Source organism: Natator depressus, chromosome 2 (genome assembly GCF_965152275.1).
Source record: "Natator depressus isolate rNatDep1 chromosome 2, rNatDep2.hap1, whole genome shotgun sequence".
NCBI classification, from domain to species: Eukaryota; Metazoa; Chordata; order Testudines; family Cheloniidae; genus Natator; species Natator depressus.
In genome coordinates, this window is record NC_134235.1 from 205,449,125 (window position 1) to 205,471,688 (window position 22,564).

A 22,564-nucleotide genomic window follows, 5' to 3' on the forward strand; every position below is an offset into this window, starting at 1 on the left:
AGCAATTTTGAGCTTAGCTATTAGCATTCCATACAGAACATTGCCTGCTAGAACCTGTAGTTCATTAATAGTCATTTAATCTAGAAGGCACTATGGTCTAGTCTTATGGAAACATGATAAACACTTCTCAAACTAGAATATAGGGGGCTGGTGTGAGAGGAGAATCCAATCTAAATGGAGTAACTCCAGGTACAACAATGACTCCCAGGTCAAGGGCTCAGCAGTGTAGACACTTGGCCTGGAGCTTGGGCTCTAAAACTTTCCCTTCTCTCAGGGCTTCAGAACCCCAGCTCCAGCCTGAACCCAAATGGCTACACTAGCCCTGCAGTCCAAGCCAGCTGACCCTGGCTTTTCTGTTGCTGCGTCAAAATGCCCTTAGTTGACCAGGCATGGACTTGTACTGGAGTTAGTGAAGACAAACCTAGTGAGAGGCTGACAGAAGAAAAAGATGTGCTCTTCTAAAGTGATGACAGCCCACTGGCCTTAGTTGGCTTCCTGTAAAGTCTCAGTGGAGAAAAGGACCAGGTACGTTTTTACTATGATATATAGCTAGTGAAGGTCAGCCCTATTCCCCACACTAGGGGTGATCTCAGCAAGCTTCATCAAGGTAATACCTGCTGTGTTAGGTGTTCACACCTGATATGCTAGATCCTGCAAGCTGTCAAGAGCCCTCAATTAACTTGAGTGGGAGTTGAAGGTATGTAGCAGCTCACAGGAATAGGCCCTAAGAGAGGGAGCAGGACACACTATTTCAAATTCACATCACTCTTAGAAAGTAACTACTTATGATTTGTTTAAAAAAAAAAAAAAAAAAAAACCAGTGTGTGCGCAAAGCACCCCCGTCATTCCTGAATTCTACTTGGTGTAAGGTTTATAAGGAAGTTTATAAGAGATGTATAAAGCCATACTGACACTGGTTTAGCCTGTCTTGTAGCATGTCCAGTGATTAGACTTACAAGGGAAAGCTCATCTTGTATTGACCTTTTAGTCTAGTGTACATTTTAGGAACATAGCTGTGTGCAGATTTGAGAGATGCAAATATTTTTGGTACTAACAAAGCTAAGAGCTACAGTAGACTTGAGTGTGCATGACCAAAAAGTTAAAGTTGCCATGTGGAGCTTTGTGCCCTTCTAGATGTTGAGTTCACCTATACTCTAACCTCTTAGAAACAAGGAATATCAAGTTATTGTTTAAGCATAAGCTTTCGTGAGCTACAGCTCACTTCATCGGATGCATACTGTGGAAAATACAGAAGATGGTTTTTATACACACAGACCATGAAAAAATGGGTGTTTATCACTACAAAAGGTTTTCTCTCCCCCCACCCCACTCTCTTGCTGGTAATAGCTTATCTAAAGTGATCATTCTCCTTACAATGTGTATGACAATCAAGGTGGGCCATTTCCAGCACAAAATCAGGTTCTCTCCTCCCACCCCCCCCCCCCAAAACCCACTCTCTAATAATTACCAACAGGAGAGTGGGTTTGCAGGGGGAGAAAACCTGGATTTGTGCTGGAAATGGCCCACCTTGATTATTATACACATTGTAAGGAGAGTGATCACTTTAGATAAGCTATTACCAGCAGGAGAGTGGGGTGGGGGGAGAGAAAACCTTTTGAAGTGATAAACACCCATTTTTTCATGGTATGTGTGTATTTTCTACAGTATGCATCCGATGAAGTGAGCTGTAGCTCACGAAAGCTTATGCTCAAATTAATTAGTCTCTAAGATGCCACAAGTACTCCTTTTCTTTTTGCGAATACAGACTAACACGGCTGTTACTCTGAAACAAGTTATTGTTGCTATCAGTGATTCAGTAAGGGGAGGAGGATATAATTAGTCATGAGGAAGTTCTATGCCCTGTGTTAGGTGTATCTGTATTGAATGGTGGAGGAATTAGTCAAACCAGGTTAGCATAATTATTACTGAGCTATGAGAGGCGGTGCTGGTGTACTGTACTTCAAATGATCCAGTAAGCCTCTTTTCAGCACTGAGTTCTGTAGGTTGTCAGTTGTGGTGGAATACATGACCAGGGTCTCTAAGACTTAGGGGCAAGAGAGGGTAGGAACATTTTCCAAGTCTGGGATGGCTTGTATGAATTAGGCTTAGTGTAGGCAGCGCCTGTTTGCTACAGCCGATGTAAACCAGAGTTTTGCCTGAGTAAAGAGAAGGTGTTTGTTAGACTTTGACTATACTGTCCTACATTGCTCTGTTCACAGATTCCAAGGCCAGAAGGGAGTGTTGTGATGATCTAATCTGTATAGTGTAGACCTCCTGTACAACACAGAACTGGTCCAAAATAATTCCTAAAGCCAATCTTGATGTTAAAGTGGTCAGTGATTGAGAACATGACCCTTGATAAGTTCCAATGTTTAATTACTCTTGCATGTAAAAATTTACACCTTATTTCCTTTCTGAATTTGTCTAGCATCAACTTTCATTCATTGGATCATGTTATAGATCTGCTAAACTGAAGAGTCCATTAAATATTTGTACCCCATGTAGATATTTATAGACTGATCAAGTCATCCCTTAAGTCTCCTTCTTAAACAGAGTGAGCTCCTTGAGTCTAACACTGTCTTCTAATCTTTTAATCATTCTCATGGCTCTTCTTTGAACCCTCTCCCATTTATCAATATCTTTCTTGAATTTTTGGACACTAGTCCAGTGCCAAATGCAAAGTTAAATAACCTCTCTATCCTGTAACATCTAGTATGTGTGTTGGGACATCATTCACAGGATAAGGTAGCATTGCTGGAATGGCATGTACCATAACTTTGTATTTCCTGGGATTCAGAAGTTTGAGTGTAGCTGAAATTAAGGTTTGCCTTGTGCTCTTTCAAAATGTTAACTGTTATTAAATAATCCAAAATGTTGTCTTTGTATGGTTTGGAATAACTTCACAGCATCCTCATGTGCCCTAGAATATACTGACTGCATGTTAGTCATTTCACTACCACTGCATCATCTCCTTGTCTAGTACACCACAGTTCCCCCTCCTGCCTATACACAGGAATCCTTGGGGTAAAGGGACTAGCATAGAATAAGGAGAGGACAGAGCTGAATCCCTCACTGCACAACACAACCCTCTTCTTCCCTACACTATTCTCACTCACACACGCTGCAGCCCCTCTCACCTGTTAGCGGGGCTATAAGGAACACCTGTACCAGCAGCTAAGTGGAGATGCAGAAATCCAGATCAGGGCTCTTCTACATCTCTCTGAGCCTTCTATGTTGCAGATAGATGTGAACTGCTTCATTCATCTTAATGAACTGCATTGAACATGCCTAGTCCCACCTCCTCACCCCCATTTCTGCATTGTATGTCTGCTCTCAGTACTATGGGGGAAGAGCAGAAACCTTTGCTAAATACTCTGATCCCACTTCCATACTAGAAGCAGCAGGGCCAGTGACCTTAGAATCCTTTCCCCACTGCAAGAAGCAGCGTAGGGAATACTTTCCTAGCTCTGCACCAAAAAGTCATTGACCCAAGGACTTGCTTTCCTTTGATCACGCTCAGTTTCCTGCACAATGGAACATGATTACATTACCATAACTGCCTACTACAATCTTCTATCATTGTCTATTAAACAAGGCTCATTCCTTGACAACATTTTGAAAGTGAAAGGGTCTGAAAGTTGATTTAAACTAGAAGTTTTGTTCTCAGGGCAAAACTTCCAAAATAAGCCCCTGCAGAATGCAAGCACAACCCCTGTTCTCTGAAAGCTGTTAAGGTAGCACTCACACATGGAGTGCAGGTGCAGCTCAGATTCAATGACCACAGCTGGACATGTTAAGCCACCCAGTTACTGTGGTTCACAGCCTGAAAACCTTCTAATTTCAGCAGGTCCCTATTCCTGCTGACTATGCACATTTCATGCTTTGAGGCAGATCAGTTTAGCTCATGCCAACCTCAAGATTCAAACTTTACGCTGATAACTTTTTCAATATTGCTTCCCCAAAGGAAATTTACTGAAATTCCAGGTGGTTGAGATCATTTTGGGGAAGTTAAGAGTGACTGATAATTTTTAGGAGAGCCCTAACATCTTTTTGCCCACACCTGAGGGCAAAACTAACTGTTTATAAAATCACCTGGTTCTTCTATCTCAGAAACCCTTTGCTGAAATGACACCAAATTTGCCCTGTTAATGTTACTCTGCACCCCCTTGAAGCACTGCAAATTTCAAGACAATCCAAGTGAAAGCCATAGAGCCTTTTAAACAGGAAGTGTTAATTATGTAAAGGGAGCTGCTGCTCTGTTATTATACAGTCACGTTTAATACTTTGTTAATAGTAGAGTAAGTTTATTAAACAGAGACACGGGCCATGTCTGAATGAATCCTGGCCTAAACAAATTAAGAACTAACTAAATCCATTATCAGTCCCAAACTCACCAGTGAATTATTTAGATCTAACTCCATGTGGCGAGCGTAATCCACTTTAGAGTAGCAGAGTGTATGCATGAGGCATGCAGAAAAATTCAAACAAACATCAGCCATTATGAGGCGGATGATATCGAGCAATGTAAACAGACATCTTACCTTCCATATAAAGACCACAAATATATGCTCCTTCCCTAGGTGGGTGGCCATAATCTTCTCTGATCTTTTTGGTAACATCTACAGTCAGACACATCTTATCCAAAGGCCAGTCATTCCTGCGGGCCGTGCACTGCATAATAGCTTTTAAAAAAGCCAACAGATTACTCTGAGCAGTTCACCATAGACCATAATTTTAATGCCACAACTGCATTAATGCACAACTTGTTCAAGCCTAAAGCTACACAATTGGGGCGCTCTGGCAGTTGTTTGCCATATCTCAAATTGCAAGAAATTAGTTGTATAAATTGCTTTTAAGAAATGAAAAACCGAATATTGCATCCAGTCAGCTCTCTTGCAACAGAGCAAAATACATTTCCATCTGAGCACAAAAATAGGTGCCTGCTCTCTGATTAGGAATGCTACAGAAGCTACATATTCATTGCTTGTGTCACTCAGTGAGTTGGATGACTAAGGTGTAATATTGACTGGCTCTGATGAAAATCACGATACCTGACAGCAAACTGAATCAACAGGGGCTGAGAGAGAAAGGGGTGTGTGTTTGTATAAGCTTCTGGGCTGTGCTCTAAGAATCTGTGGTCTAATGTGAACGGCTAGTTTAATGTCTTTACTGGCTACTGAGAATTTGAATTAAAGCATTTTTACAAGTCTCTCTTCATTGTGTAACTCCCATTAGTGCACTGATTTCCAAACTATAGCCTGTGGATCACCAACTTTCCACTGACAGGGCTTGGGATTCTACGGAATTAAACATTTTGAGACACCAGCAGTCAAACATTTTGGGACTGGTGGGGTGGCAAGTCCTTGAGAGGAATTTGGTTTTACAAACTAGTGGGCAGAATGAAAAGCTGCTGAAGCTTGACAATGGCTTCTAGAGATCTAGGTAGTTGCTTTAGATTCTGAAATCATGCATGTGGGTTGTAAACATGGAGACTGAAAGCTTACTGGGGGATCGATGTGCGGTGATCGATGCATTGGCCGTCGATTTAGTGGGTCTAGTGAAGACCCGCTAAATCGACCGCAGATCGCTCTCCCATGGACTCCTGTGCTCCACTTGAACAAGAAGCACAAAGAGAGTCGACGGGAAAGCATCTCCCGTTGACATAGCGTAATGTGGACCCCGCAGTAAGTAGATCGAAGTACATCGACTTCAGCTACGTTATTCACGTAGCTGAAGTTGCATAACTTAGATCTATCTTTTCCCGGAGGGTAGACAAGGCCTAAGGAAGCAGTTTAATACACTGCTGAATATTTTTATCCCATACTGTAGCAGTCCATATTCTGGGAGGAATGTCAGACTTTTTCTCACTTCCTTTACGCTGTTAAAATATTTTACGAGTTAAGAACAGAAGGAGTGAAACAGAGCAGTACATTAACACATTTAGATTAAAGAATACTGATTGGAAAAGCTATGGTTACATTAGCAAACTAAGTCTAAGACTTCTCTTTTCTTTAATCAAGCACAAAAATATAACTCAAATTCAGCATCTCTTTCCTTTTCTCACCTCCAGACTTTAACATGATGATTTGGAGACTGAAGACTTATGACGGAGGGAAAAAAACTATTTCCACATGCCTGATTGTGCAAATTGTTACTTATGCCATTAATCCTACGGAGTCACAGGGACTACTTGCATGAGTAAGAAGTACTCCGTATAGGATTGAGCACATGGGTAGTAGCTCACATAGGTAGTAAGGGCCCTGGATGTACTCAACGAAGTTGCCAACACATTTGTTAAAGGGACAGTGTCAAGAATAACTAACATGATATCAAACACTTCTAGAACACATTAGATTGTTAAAACTGAACATTTTAAAAATCTTAATTTGTCTTAATTTCTTATAAGTCTTTTCAACTATTGAAACCAGTCTGTTTCTAGTCAATTTCAGTCATCCATTCTCATGCAGTAGCATAATATAGCATCATTAAACACTGCTCACACCATAAAGGCATGTTTAGGTTAAAAATAAAACCTGCTTGTAAAAGCTGTTTCAACCTACAATTTGGGGTTGAAACAATATGACCCTGTTCCTTCAAATGTTATTAGCCATTACTACTCACCAGTCAAAAAAGACTGAGGGTTAAAGAATCCAGAAAGCCACACCACTGCTGGAAGCACAAGATCTTGTGTCCAGATATCAAGTTCTCGACACCGCATGAGGACGTCATTAATCCTGAAACAGAAGAAGCAGCAGCCACCTCAATGCTGACATAGTCATGTGGACAACAGTGACAGTTTCATTAGGACGAAATTCAATCAAGTATAGAAATGCTGTGTACCAGCTGAGCTCTGCATTGTCTCTGTGGGAAGAAAGCATGGGGCTGAAGCAGTCAAAAGGTATGCGCAGATTAAGAGGCCAAGGTTAGGGTGGGATTAGTTCGTTTCTGAATCTAGACAAGCCCAAAGACAGTAGTGCAAGGAGCCCAGCATGAAAAGGGCTGGGGGAGTGAGGCTAGTGGATCTGCAATTAGGAACACAGTCCAATTACTCTGTCACGGGGCTGCAGAGACATTATTCCTCTTGAAAACGACAGGCCCTATTGGTTGCACTGTATAATTCCAACTTTGCAGAAAGCATTGAAGGAAATGTTTAGAAACACTTTAAAGATTAGTATTCCAGCAATATTTATTTGGTCTCTAGAGTGAAAATGAATTGAATTAAAACGACAGATTTTATATACATGGGAAAGAACCATGCTGCACTTTTACAGCAATGGAATAACCATATCCATGGTAATTAACCACCACAAGTTACAGTTCTTTGGTAAGGTGCTGAAGCATACTTACCATTGTGCAAGGCCATAGGTGGATGGATAAGCCAGCTTGGTCCACACATCTGGCACAATATCATAAAGCAATGCTGATTGCTGCGCATCCATGTCAGGCGAAAATGTCAGCTCCCCCTGTGAAGAATAAGTATACTTGGCATCAAAGAAGTCTGAATAGTTATTCTTTAGTAAATGAAATTCACTTCTCTTACCTTTAAACCAAGGTCCAGTTGTTTAAGTGATTTGCGTATTGCCCGAATTAGGAGGTTCATTCTCTCACACTCTTGGAAACAAACAAGGACATAGGGGTTCCGAACAGCAGCCCTCTGCATGATCTCTGTCACGTTAAATTCTTCGGGAAGTTTCTCCAGAATATCATCCAGGACATTCTTAACCTTATCACATCAATACAGAGTGATCAAAAATTGCTGCATTAGGGATTCACACATGTTTAAACATACAAGACCAAGAGTATTTGTATTACAGTGGTGCCTGATGGCCCTAGACACTGTGCAAGACAAACACTCCCTGCTCCAAACAGCTGACAATCTAATACTGATTTTTCATTGCACAGTCCTGGAATCAGACAAGCGCACAGATCATTCCTTATTGACTAAATAAGGACTTGTAAACTAAAAGCACCTGACTCCAGTTCAACCTCCTGTATTTTGCAAGACTAGACCCTAAAGCCCGTATGATATAGGAGCAAAACTGGAACAACCACAGAGGGTCCAATCCTCTGGGAAAAAGATGATGTAGGGAGCAGTCCCATCCCTCTACACATAACCGTTGCATTTCTCTCTGCAAAATCTCCATGGCCTATTGGCAACATGGGAGAGGGCACATGGCCACAGAAAAGCAGGGAAGTAAGGGACAGGACAGAAGGAATTACAGTGGATAGGTGGTAATCAGTTGCTAAGACATATTCCCCAGTCCACAGGGAGGACGCACAGGAAGAGGATGGAAGACATGTAAAGGTGGCAGAGATCCACATGGCTTGAGAGGTATAGTTTCCTGGCACTCCAGCTTTAAGGGGCATGCCCCAGATCACCCACATAATCAGGGCTGGTTTAAGTCAGATAGGCCCAACCTGGGATTCCAGTTGCTTGAGTCAACTACATTAGAACCTCGTTTCACCAAAATATATATGTATGTTTGTAGCCCTTAGAGTTGCAAACACAAGCTTGAAAACATGACTCGAGTGTAACCAAAGTTGCAGTATTTGCCTTTGGCTGTAGAGCCTGACACAAGAGCCCCCAAAAATGAGGGTTGCCTCAGGTATCTCAAAGGGTGTTAACTTGCTCTGCCTGCCTGCCTTGCCTTCTGCAAACATGACTATAGATGGGGATGTGTGTCTGGCACAGGAGGGAAGAGTGCAGCAGGTGCACCCATCTGCCTCTCTGGAATGGGAGGGATGCTCTCCACCCCTGAGACTCCCAACATGGGGTGGGGCCCTAAGGAGCCGTGGAGGAGCCATGTTGTGGTGTGCATATGGTACCAGATTGTCTTGATCCAGCTCTGGCCAAAGACTCATTAGTCCACTCTCAGAGGGGAACATGCAACAGACCTCTGGGGCAGCCCAGGGTACAGCGATTTTTAGCTACGTTTTCTCCTTCTGTAGCTCTTTGTGTGGGAGCGAAATACAGGAAGGAATCGCATAGGAAAGTACAAATACAAGATTAGGTAGTTCTCACAAATGTCCCCTATAATTTGAATGTGATTAGGTAATGGTCATGACCTGAACAGACAAGACACATGCTGCCTTCACAGGACAGTCATATTTTAAGTTAATTATGAAAATGGTGTGCGCCAGACTCATTAAAACAATCATAGTCAAGTTGCTTTAATTAACAGTAGTTTGCTAGCTGTCAGGAATTCAGGAAGCTAAGTAGTAATGGGGAAAGTTTTTTTTTTATTGCCAAATAAATCCCCACTCCATCATTCTACTGTATCTTTATAGGGTTCAACAATGCCATCCAAATTTGGCTGAGTTAATCACCTGCTTTTTCCTTATGGAAATTAGATTTTGAGTATGGTTATAGTATGAATGCAAACTGGATATCAAAGGAACATAAGTCCTCTATGGTCAAAATCAGGAAATGCCATTTCAAACTTTAACAACTTAGTCATTTCAAAAAGCATTGGGCTGAGCTTTAAGTACCAAGCTCCCCTCTGGGGAAGAAGAGGGCAGATTTTCTTTTTCTTGATGAAACTGGTACACTTATAAATGTGAGCACCCTACATCTATTAGCATGGGGAGAAGAGAGAAAGAGTGTGCACGCATGCACGCACATTGGTATGTGTGTGTGTACACGTACACACATAGGTTACAATCTGATCAGACATTTTGTCTTCTACATCTTAAACAAGCAAATGTAGCACAAACCTGGTTTCACATTTTTCCCTCCCCAATTTCTGGACTAAAGGCAATTTATAATAAAATGATGACATATTTGAAAGCTGGGTTTATGAGGGACCTTTTGAGATTTGAAATCGGGACTTCCCCTGCCAGTTCAGTCCTTGGCTTCACTGCTGAGCTTTCCAACAACAGCTTTCCTCCAATTGTGAGGTGGCCTTGTGTGATATGGATAACAGTCCACAAGGCTCTAGGGGCCCACAGCTCATTATGCATACTCTAGGCCTCCAAGCAGCCACCTGACGGTACTTTACCGGGAATGTCAGAACTCTGGGTATCTTGAAAACCTGCACAGGTGCTGCTCTGCTAGCTACCGTGACGTGAGAGGGGCCTCTTGAAACCAGCATGGCCAGTCTTCCGCTTAGTCGTATTGTGAAACCCTAATTCTTAATGCCAAGGAGTTAAGATACTGGGGTGCACCTTTGTCATTACTTGTTTATGTGTCTTACCAATCTCACCCCTTTCTGCATGTACTCTGTTAAGAGCCCACACTGCTTTGCATCCATGCCTAAAACTAGACATTTTATTTCTAGTGGGAGCAATTTTGGCTGTATGAAAATATCTGGGTTATTCCTGACACTAAATAGAACTGCATAATGTATCAGCACATATAGCACTAACAAGAGCTTTCTCTGTCTAGGTGTTTATCTGGCCCCCATTATTGCAGTATCTGATTGCCAGTTAAGGATTTATGGGTTTATCCCCTCAGCACGCCTATTCCATTAAAAATATATGTTATATATATGGGGATCTGAGGCCCAGAAAGTTTGAGGGGCAGATTCCCTTCCCACATCTCCTCTATTTGCACCACTTAGGTGGTCCAAAGAGAGCAGAAGCTTCCTGCAAGTCCCCTGCTAGGGATACCCCTTATGAGGGAGAGTCGCCCGCAGGCTTAGACCTAGGTGTTCTGGCTCCTAGACCTTTTGCTGCTTCTCCATAGAGCTGTGGGCATGGGGGATTGGCTGAAGCATATTGTGCTCTTGCTATCCCCAGCTGATGTAGAGGCCCTAGGGGACTATTGCCACGGCAGAAAAATCAGGGGTCCATAAGTAGCTTCCTGACATTCCCCCATTCGGCTGCACTCAGTGGAAGCTGGACACAGCAGAAAATCTGCCCCTAAACAATTTGCTCAGAATCACATGGGAACTCTGATTCAGAGCTGGGAATTGAAGCCTGATCTTAACCACATCAGTACCAGGCACTTAAAGTAAAAATTGAAGTAGCTGTCAAGGTAAAAGGTTACCTGCTTCCTGGCTGACAATTTATAGAAAATGGCAGGAAAGGGGAAGAAACGCAGAATCAGACAAACCTTAACATAATATTTTGCTAAGTCAGTGTTTCTTTGCTCTTTAAAAAAAACAGACAAAAAAGAAAACGAACAAAAAAAGATAGAGTTATTCACTGGCACCCCAGCTTTCAAAGTGAAAATGGCATCAGTGGTTTCCATTAAAAATTAAATATTGCTCTTATATTATTTATGGGCCTAAATTCATCCCTGATGCAACCCTGAATTACACCAAGTTTAAATTTGACCTGTTGTTGTTGTTTAGAGTAGCTGAGCTTATCTTGGTAAACTGGGTAAATTTCCCATTATCAGAAGTTAACTATCTCAGTGAAATAATGTGATACGATAAATACTCCCTTTTTAGTGGCATCCCCTGGCACTATGAGAAGCATTCCTATGGGAAACATGATTAAGAAAAACCACCTTACCTTTTCCTCTGCAGACTGTCCTGATTCCTCTCCCACAAGTAAATTCCTGGGCTGCATTTCCAAAAGAGTTTTGAAAAGATTCTCTGATGTCACTGTCAAGAATTGTATCTCAGCATTGGGATGGAGTCCATATAACACTGGGCTTTCAGCTGGAAGCATTTCATCTATGTACTTATGGTATCCAGCATAATCCAAATTTGGGGGTGCTAGGAACCCTGGTGCCAATGCCAGTTCTCCTTCAAGCTTCAAAAAGAGAATGAACAACATTACTGTCAGTTCTTAAAAAAAAAAAAAAAAAAATTTCCATTGTGCCAGGAATTAAGTTCACTGGAAGCCTGTTAGAAGTGCCACAATGGAAGATGGTTATTAAGTATTCATATTACAATTATTAACGACACACATTTCTAAAGTTCCCATCACCATAGTATTGAGGCACCTGTACTATCCTTCACTTGCAAATGTGTGGTGTTAGGGCCATTTTAGATACCCATCTGCAGCCCCATTACTGTAATATCAGAGCAAATATTAATGAATTTATCCCCTCAACACTGCTCTGAGTGGCAAGGAATTATTACTATCCAATTCTATAGGTGAGAAAATGGTGACATAATGAGCTGCAGTGACTTGCTCAAAATCACTCAGGACATCTGTGGCAGAAGCAGGAATAGAACCTAGATCTCCTGAGTCCCAGTTAAGTGCCTTAACCACAAGATTGTATTGTTTATTATCATCATCATTAAACATTTATATTGTGATACCATCTACAGCCTAGCCAGGTCAGGGTGCAGTGCAGACAGATAGCAAATGTATGCCCCTGCCTCAAAGAGAAGACATTACAAGGTGCATGAGAAAAAAAGCACACCAGAATGGGTGGTGGTGGAGACAGGGTAACACAATAACAGGATGTGAGCCATATTTAGCCAAACAGGAGCAGCAATCCCAACTCATCACCTGCTTAGTCACTATCAGGTGGCAGGTTTCTGTGTGCATTACAGCATCCGCCCTCTTCATTCCACCTAGCTCCTAACATCCAAGAGGTGAAATGCAGAGGAAGGCCATGATTACTCTCCATTCCACCTCTCAGCTGGTAAGTGTCCTGCAAAGAGAGGAGTTTTGTATTGCATACTGAAGGTGGCAAGGTTTGCCCTCAACTGGATATTCAGTGGTAATAAGTTTCACAGCTGAGAAAGCCTTGTTCCTTATTGCTGGATTGAACCTGGATTCCACCAGCTGCACTGTCTCTATAGAACACAGTTGCCATGGAAAGCTGCAGAGAGAGAGAGAGTGTCTCTGAGGTAGGCAGGCCCTTACCCCTTTAGGGCTTTAAAAATAAGAATCAGGGTCATAAAAAGATCTAGAATTGAATATGCAGCCAGTGTGCAGCTCAGTGCTCTGGTGTGATGTGCTATCCATGGTCTGGCCTACCTAGCAGCGATAACATAGGGAAAATAAAAGCAGTAATACACACATACAATTGCATTAACTCTTTGCTTTCCTTCACTCTCACTTCTGAGCAGCAAGGACTTCAATGGGTTCAGAGAGTCCTTCGAATTCAGTGTCACAGGCCAGAATGGTCTCACTCCAGTCTGGAGTGTCATCTTTGCTGAATGATTTTTTTCTGGTTACAAGAGCCTTTTTTCAAGACAGCCACTTATTTTTGATGTGGGGGATCTATTCCATATAGCCACAATAAACTTCAAAGGCATTCTGGTATTTTGCAAAGTCAAGAACAAGTCACAGATGAAACTAATACAAACAGAAATTATTCTGGTCTAACAGCCAGCCATTTACTGTGGAACCTGCACTACAGATCTGGTTTTCGACCAGAATGCCCGGTCGAAAAGGGATCTTGGCGGCGCCAGTCAGCATGGCTGGCTGGGCCATTAAAACACTGATCAGCCGCACAGCGGGGCTAAGGTAGGCTCCCTGCCTGCCCTGGCCCCACAGAACTCCCAGAAGCGACCAGAATTTCCCACTGGCTCAAGGAGTGGCAGGTTTGTATAATTTTTGGTGGTGCCCAGAATGGGTCCAAGTCCTGCCCACCCCCAAACACTTGCCTAAGGCTCTGGGAGGGAGTTTGGGTGCAGGAGGGGTGTGGACTCTGGGAGGCAGAGTTTGGGTGCAGGTGGATTGAGGGGTTGGGATCTGGGCTGGGGCAGAGGGTTGGGGTGCAGGAGTGGGTGAGGGGTGTGGCGCTTACCTTGGGCGGCTCCGGAAAGGGACTGGTACACCCATCTGGAAGCGGTTCCTAGGCAGGGAGGCGGGGCCGGGAGGTCTCAGCGTGCCGCTGCCCACAGGCACTGCTCCCCGAGTTGGCGCTTGGGGCGGGGGCAGTGCATGGTAACACACACAGCCCCCTGGGGCCGCAAGGACGTGGCACGACGATGGGCAGGAAGCTGCCTTAGCCCCGATGCACTGCCAGTGGTGGTGGCTGCGAGCCCCAAGGCCCTTTTAAATCCCCCAGGGGAGGCAGGGAGGGTCGGGAGAAACTCCCGGGGAGGCATGCGGGTGCAGCAGGTGGGGCCGGGAGAGAGACCAGGACCTGAATATTCCTGGAGCATGGGCACCATGGGTCCATATAACTTGCCATCCCTGGCTCCCCTCCTAGGTGGAGGCACAGCTGTGGGGGGCTCTACATGCTGCCCCCACGCTGCATCCAGGAACTGCAACCAATGGGAGCTGCGGGGGCAGCACCTGCGGATGGAGGCAGCGTGCAGAGTCACCTGGCTGCGCCTCCACCTAGCAGCTGGAGAGAAATGCTGGCTGCTTTAGGGAGCCACCTGAGGTAAGCACCACCCACAGCCCGCACACCTTTCACACCCAAACTCCCTCCTATAACCCGCACCCCCTCCCACTCCTCAACCCCAGCCATGAGCCCCCTCTTGCACTCAAACTCCCTTCCAGAGCCTGCACCCCCGCCCTCAGCCCAGAGACTGTACTGCCTCCCACACCCTATCCTCCTGCCTCAGCCCAGAGCCCTCTCCCATACTCCGAACCCCTGATTTCTGGCCCCACCTGAGCCCGCGCCCCCTCCTGCACCCCAACCCCGTGCCCGGCCCGGCGAAAATGAGCATGTGTGGGGGAGAGCGAGTGACGGAAGGAGGAGGGGATGGAGGGTGCGGGGGTGGGGCCTCAGAGAAGGGTCTGGGCATGCGGTTTTCTGCAATCAGAAAGTTGGCAATCTTAACTACAGACCTCACCTACAACGATCATCTTAAGGTACCACATTAAAGTAGCCCTAAGATTTCCAATAAAATTATATTCTACCTTCAGTTAAAGGCCACTTCTGTTACTTATTCTGTATTGTCTGGTCTCTTTGGTGGCACTTAAAATAGGTCTAACTGTATTTTTTGCATATTCATACACACAACAGGACACTGCAAGTTTATAGTGGGAACCTATTGCTTCTTTGTCCACATGCCAAACACCACATACAACACAAGGAAAAATCTCAGTACAACACTCCCCACATCTTGCCTTATTGCTTAAATATGCAGCTAATGAATTCACCAGGAGTGCCAATAAGTAAAGACAAGTCACTTTTCCAGCTAAACATAAAAAGACAACCACACTGATTAAATGTATTTGTTACCATATCTGTTTGTGTTTACTTGGCTGCCAGTCAATAAAAGAGCTCTTGTTTCCTCTGGTAATTTAGGGGAGTAACATTGTCCTATTACAGCAAAAGCTTGAAAATGTACCATCTCATTATTTAAACATCAGTGGATCTTTACTCAGGGTTGGGTACCTAAACTTTCCAAAGGGCATACAAACACCAGTGATTCTCCTCAGGTTTCACCACCTATATTTATTTTACAATTACTTGAATGAAAGTTCAGGCTTGTGAAGGTTAATGGACTGCCTAGGCTGGAAACAGTAATTCTTTACTTATCCATAGGCTAGACACAGAGCAGAAACATGGAATGAGCTTCCCACACTAACCCCATGACCTCAGCTGTCATTTGGAGAAATCAGCCTCTGTAGAGGTCAGAAGTACAGTAGTGTTTATCCTTCCATCTCCATGGTAACTAACTCCAGCGTCTTCTTCTGAACAGCGACTTCCAATTGTATTAAACTGAGTGTGGCTTTTTGACACATGAAAACCTGCTCATTAGGGATTGAGGAGACACAAGTGCACTCATTTCACTTAGAACCTTCAAGACAGACTTCAACTACAATGGCAAGGGTGAAAAGTCAATTTCCCCTAAGTTATCCAAGCTCCAGAAATGATCTGCTCAAGGCTTACATGTTAATTCTCCCCTGCCCCCACCTATAAGCTGTTTGGACAAAGCAAAATAATAAAATTGTAAAAAAAATTAAAAATCTGTTTTCAGTATAGTCATTTCTCCACTCTTTGACTAGTTAATTAACTTAAGAGAAGCAGCCAGAGAAATTTAGAGTAAAGTAATGCCAACACAGTCACTGGGATTTCTAGAAAGAAAATTAGGTAAATCCAGGATTTTTCATGCTTTATGTTCTGTCACAACACAGAAACAACTATGCAGAAGCTGTGGATTTAGAAACATTTTTGGAAATTTTGCCCTTTGGAGGGATGGACAATGCTGTCCAACTCCAGATTTCTAAGATTAATATACATTGTGCTACATACATCTGGTGGTGGTGGGGGTCGGGGGCGGGGGGCGTTTGCTGTAGCTGCAGCTAAGAGTCAGAAATGCAGTGGGAGTGGCAGAAAGGGAGAAGTGGTCTATTATTGCTTCTCATATTCTGAAAACACCAGAAAAGGAGGGAAAGCCATTCTGCTCTGATGCTTTTCATGAACAAGAAAAGAAAATATAAGACAAGTAAGTGTAGGTTCTTGGGTGTCTGGTATGTGTGTCACTCTGTGGTGCTATAACTGAAGTATCTTTCAATTGTGCAGCTTTTCTACCCCACCAAGAGTTTTCAAAACATGAGTGCATCAAAGAGGGGTTAATTTTTAATAGGAAAACCTGTTACCTAAATACACTGTTCAGAATGCAGTTCAGTTGGCTACTCTATACACTATATAGTATTGTTCCAAAACACTTAATACATGTTGCTAAACTACGGGTATTTGCAAAAGCACTTAAGTAAGCAATATACCAAGTTACAAAAGCCTTGCAGACAAGATTTTTTTTGTGATGAAGTACCACACTCATTACAAATCGGATCATTTATTCCAAGACAGATATACAAGATTTTTGTATGGATGGGGTGGGGCTGAGTGTCACCTCAAAATGCTTCAGCTCTTAGCAAATCAGATCATTGAAGAAATATTCATCATGGCGTTTAACGTATTAAAATTAAAGAGAAAATATTTTATTTCTTGTAATATTGAAAAATTAGAGTATTTAGGTATATATAAAACATTACCATAGCTGGGCTCATGAATTCCTCTAAATACATATGACACAGTTTGCGGTCCCAGTCATCAGTGATGTGTCCACCATACATAATCTCACCAAAGAGATAACGAAAATCTTCCCATGGAACCTACAGAAGATAATGGAATGCATAATTAAACAAACAACAAGTCAGCTTTCCAAAGGACAAACCAAAGTCACACAGAATAATAATGCATGAAAAATGCTTCATCAGAACAAAAGAAAATCAAAACACTTTCCTGAGAAGTTGCAAACATTAGGTATTCTCATTATTTTCTATTTAGAAAATAACCATACTGCAATATGGGTTTAAAAAAAAATTCCAGTTATAGGTGTATATATAGATATCTGATTAAAAATATCATGGTTTCAGTTAAAAATCACTAATTGTGCAAACCAATATCAGTTGTGCCATAAGTCATGATTTTTAGTCTAGCCCTTATGAAAAATCTTTTACGGAGCAAAGTACATTTTCAAAACACTCCATGAGGTAAGAGAACATAACTCATTGAGGGATATATGTATTTCCCTATCCAGACCTTTGAAAACATAGTCCTTATGAGCAACTGGAAGGAAACCTACTAACTACCAGGTCTGTTTTAAGGGGGAAAACAAAAGCTTTTATCTGATTGCAGTTTTTTATATCTCCTCACTAGAAAATACTGAGTAAGTGAAAGTCTATATTATTTGAATTTGGGATGCATTCAATAATTTCAGTAAAATGGAATCAATATTTTTGCTATCACTACCAAATCGCTTGAGGGTTATGTTCATTGTGGTTATGGTCATAGTGCCATACCTCCAGTTTCTGATTAATGATAGTAGCATATTTTACTCAAGAAACCACTGTCTTTTTTTATTTGGCTTAGCAAGATTCAAAGCCTCTCTTTCCTATCCTTGGTTTGCAAAATTTGCCAGTTTGTGATGAAGCCTTTCCAGACAGAAACCTTTACACCCTCGGGGGCAGTATTTGCCTCCTAACAGTTCAAGTAAAAACCTTAATTATAGGCTTTGTATGTTGCATGATGTGACAGAACAGAACAAGTAAAATAGCTACAGCTACTTCAGTGTGCTTGCTACAAGTTTATTTGAATTTGAATAAGTGAAAGTCTTATTGCACCTTCCTTTTAAACTGGTTTGAACTGAATGAAAAAGAATGAAAAAGAGAAAGAAGTCACCAGAATGTAATAAACTGTGCTACATACTGCCTCAGGAAAGGCTGAACAGCACATCTCTAAGAAGAATATTAACTTTTGGTTCAGAATAAAAAAAGAATAAACTCACAATTAAACAAGTTTTTCTCCTTATTGGCTATAAAAATGCTACTAATACATTTCTCAATCTACTATATATTTATTTCAATACACTGGTATTTGTTGGTCAGGAAATTGCTTTTTCTCTTTGTGCCAGATAACCTTGTTCAAAGTGAGTGTGTCTTACAAGAGTATAGCAATATTCTAATTCAGTATAACCTCAATTAGCCACATGTCATGGGGAACATTGACAACGTTTAGATAATCAAGGCTTCTGATTTAAGAGAGAAATTTCCGTGTAATCACAAGAGATCAGGGACATATTCTCTTTTTTGGATAAAAGGGCTTTTTGGATAACAGGTTTGCATAACAACATTGTACTGTGTAGGAAATTAGCCTGATGTGTTCATGGAGAGAGAAATTCAACCTCCACACTACTCCAGTCCAGCACAGCGACTATGCTGTAGGAGGAGTTTACCTACTCAGCAGCTGCACAGGGGCGCCTACACAATTGCATGCCACAGGAAAGGTCTCATATATACTGGTACAGAAAGCCACATAGTGGAAGGATCAAATAGCCCCAATACCCTACACAGCTGGTCGCTGTTCTATCCCATATACTTGAAAAACAAGTGTGATGGGTGAAGGAGTGGGTTGAACAGAAGCCCTGCACCTGGGCCCTGGGTTGATTTTGTCTCCACAACCACTCTGAATTCCACTTGCAGAGAGCTCATATAATACTTGGGCTTTGTGTGGGTGAAGGGAATTTCACTCATGGGGAAGTGGATTGGGTCGTGTCAGCTCAGAGCCACAAGAGGATTAAGTGCCCAAAAGATAAGGTCCTCAGCTGGTGTAAAATGTCATAGCACCATTGACTTCAATGAAGCTGTGAAAATTTACCCCAGCTGAGAATCTGCCCCCAGTCTTCAACATAGGCTTTGTGCTCCATGGGTCAATTCTTGCTCATCTTACTAACGCAAATAGTCCCAAATGAGCAAGATAAGCAGGATCTGGCTCTGTCTTCACGCCACATTTTGATGCTTTTAAGATTCCTTTTTTCCTCTTGTACCTACATTTTTAAATGACCATAAAGCTACAATGCAATGTGATGCAACCTGCTAACCCACAAAATATTACTAATATGAAAAGTATGCAATACTACCAAAAGGCAAGGTTTAGTAATTCTCTCTCCTACTTCCCACCCGAACTAGTATTTATATAATAAGAGTCCAGGAATCACACTCTGTGTCCCTCTGAAGCCTAAAATGTGTGTTGAGTCCGTGTGAAGCAATGGAAGCAGCTACAAGTATGGCCAAGAACTCTTATTATTCAGAATATCACCAGACTGAATCATCTCTGGTTGTTGTGGTCTGTTACCATATAGTTTTTTAAGTTCTCAACCATTTTGACTTTACAGATTATACCCAGGCAGTGTACAGCTACAGTAAAGCATGTGTCTATGCCACACCAAGAGCCGTAGGTGATGTGGACAGCACTATGTCAGCAGGAGAGTTTCTCCTGCCAATGTAACTACCACCTCACACAGAGGTGGATTTATTACACCAACAGGAGAGCTCTCTCCCTTCAGCATAGAGTGTTTTCACCAGATGTAGCGATGTAGTACTTCTATTGTAGACTAGCCCATTGATAACTATGATATCAGAAGTAACTCAACCGATTACCATCCTTACTTTACAGCTAATTTGCATGTAACAGTTTAATTGGTTATATATGGGAGACTGCACAAATGGTGGATTACTTGGCCAAACCGCCACACCTGTGCACCCAACTGCCACTCACACAAATCAACAGAACCACCCACACAACTAGCAACGTCTGTCGAGTCAGCGTGAAGTGATGGAAACAACAAGTAGTATGGCTGAGAGCTCTTTTTGTTTAGAATATCATTAGGTTCAATCATTGCTGAGATTCATGGTCTGCTACCAACCAATTTTTAAATTCTCAGCCATTTTTGGCCTCTTTTTAACTTTTTTTTAAACACACACACATGACTTTATATATTATACCCATATGACAGCATGGCTTTCAGCTACTAGTAGCTACTTATTAAGCTTATGAATAGTTATTTTGAGAACAGAGCCTAAAGAGAGAAGGAGATTTATCAGTAAAGAAAAATAAGGGTTGGAATAAGCTGATTTGTAGAGTCATTTTCTAAATGAGAACCATTGTTAAATCACCACTATAAAATTAAGCAATTATTTCAAATGTGACACTAAATACCAAATGAAGGAAATTCAATTTCATGTCCTATTAGTAAAAAGCATCAATGAAAAGAATAAAAGGAAAACAAGAACAAATACATGTAATGACTACAAACCGGGACACACAAGTAAATGTATGTCTTTGAAGGTAACATTTCACATATTTTTTTTTAAAAAAACCCTCTGCTGATCTCTGAAATGTCTAAGTTATTGAAAAAGGTGGTATCAGAGAGCCTACTTACTATCTACCCCATTAAATGCTGAATAATCATTCTATTATTCAGGCTTTGGATTTACAGAACTTAAAAAATGACATTAACCGAGTATTTAAACCACACAACTGTAAAATATGCTGTAGCTCAGAAATAAAATCACTCATCTACCCTTAACTTCCACTCGGGGGAACATTACAGAGAAAGTCACAACAAGGTGGTATCCTTAATACATAATAATGACACATGCAGGAAATGCACCATTATTTATACATGTGACGTGTTGTAAATTGCTTCCATCATCAGAACTAATTGTAGTGATTATTAATGCAGTGTTATGAACTGTCAGAATTGCTGTATGTAATTACATTTGTGCAAATGCTTCATTACCTGCCTAATGAATTTGGCATATATGCACATGTAAACCACTGTTTTTGTTAACATAATGAAGGACATTTTTTTTTTTTGCGCTAAGCTGCTGATGTGAAACTGGTTTGACCTATATTATGAAGTTCAAGCATCCACTGCTGAAAAACCTTTGCTCTGGTATATTTTCATACTCAGCAATAGATGCATATAATGTAAGCTATTTTAATAACAGCTGCAGAGAGAAATTATGTTCCACTCCTGTATCCAAGACTGACAGATTCAGAACAATCTTGGTAAACGGTTACTTGACTACTAATTCTTACTTTAGTGTGTGCCTCTAAATAGTTGTAGAGGACATTGACACAAATGGTGAGATCTCCAGTATTGAAAGGATATCTTCGATTCCAGCCTTGTGGTCCAAACTTGAGCCTCCCAGCCACACAAGTATGAAAGTAGCACAGAGAAAAGAGTATGCTTTTAAACTCCGTCTCCCTGGTGCACAATTCAAGTGTATCCTGCCAAAGAAGAAAAGCAATGTTTTTATCCAATGACCATTACATTACTGTATAGGCATAGTTGCCTTACTTGGGTCAATGGGACTACTCACACTTTTGAAGTTAAGCAAATGGAGCGTTGTTAGCAAGATTGGAGCCTAAGTATTTTTCACTTTATATACTTTTATTATAGTTAAACAGAATTGCTGACCAGATAAATTATCTAAGAAGGAGCACTGTATTGCCCTTATTTAACCCAATATGACTGTAGAAATTAAATAAGTTTCTAATATTACTCAACAATCATATAATAGAGGACATTTTTATAAAATAGACCACCTTAAAGACAATCTCACAGAGAATGGTATTCTCACTATAGAATTCTATAGGGTAGAAATTCCATAGAGAAGTTATCACTCTCGCTCAGATTTTGTGTGCTTTTTCCAAAAAAGGTATGTTTGGTAATTGTAATTTAATTGTTTTCTTTAGTCTTCATTGACAGAAGCTTGGAAATAGGAGTTTCTGTACAGCTTCTTCTTTTTTTTTTTTTTTAAGTTCCCAAGTCAAACTTTAAAATGTTTTTCTAAAGTATGATCCTGAATCTACATTCTTTGCACCCCCAAGCTCTTTTGAATTGTCATAATTGTGTGTAAGAAGTAATTAATATTACAATTGATTTTTGATATCATATCTTAAGTATAAAAATTTCTGGGGGCTAAATCTCTGGCTGTCAAGGCAAATCACCTTCCCCAGTGGAAGAATGAGTAGGAAATTGTGAGCAGGAGAACATGTTTCCCCCACACAAAGACTGGGAAACATCTCATGATGGGGAGCATCAAGTCCTATAACAAAATTTCTTCTGGTCAAATTAGTGAATTAAATAATCAGAAATACAATATTGGTGTAAGATTTATGAATCTGACTCAATCTTCCTGACCTGCATATAGAAATCCATACAACACAAAATTTGCCCTACCTGGGCCTGGCTATATAGTGTAATGAATGTTTTTTAAAACTACAGCTGCTCCTACTGAAATGTCAAATAACTTTACAAGAAACATAATAAAGACAGTAAGTACTTAACTTAGTCTTGATATAGCTGCAAAGAGTCCATAGCACAAAAGTTTGCCTCAACCACCACTGACTGACAACCATAAGAAAATACAACTAGAGTTTCCTGTTGAAAATCTCACC

General features: G+C 41.5%; 1 protein-coding gene across 1 annotated transcript in view; it reads right to left on the bottom strand.

Moving 5' to 3' along the window:
• Positions 1-22,564, bottom strand: part of DNAH11 (dynein axonemal heavy chain 11) — a 276,304-nt gene that overhangs the window by 1,215 nt on the left and 252,525 nt on the right. The window contains 7 exon segments of the mRNA XM_074945797.1: positions 4,542-4,682; positions 6,622-6,734; positions 7,348-7,463; positions 7,541-7,723; positions 11,458-11,700; positions 16,810-16,929; positions 21,200-21,391. Of these exon segments, the coding sequence (XP_074801898.1) occupies positions 4,542-4,682; positions 6,622-6,734; positions 7,348-7,463; positions 7,541-7,723; positions 11,458-11,700; positions 16,810-16,929; positions 21,200-21,391 (1,108 nt within the window).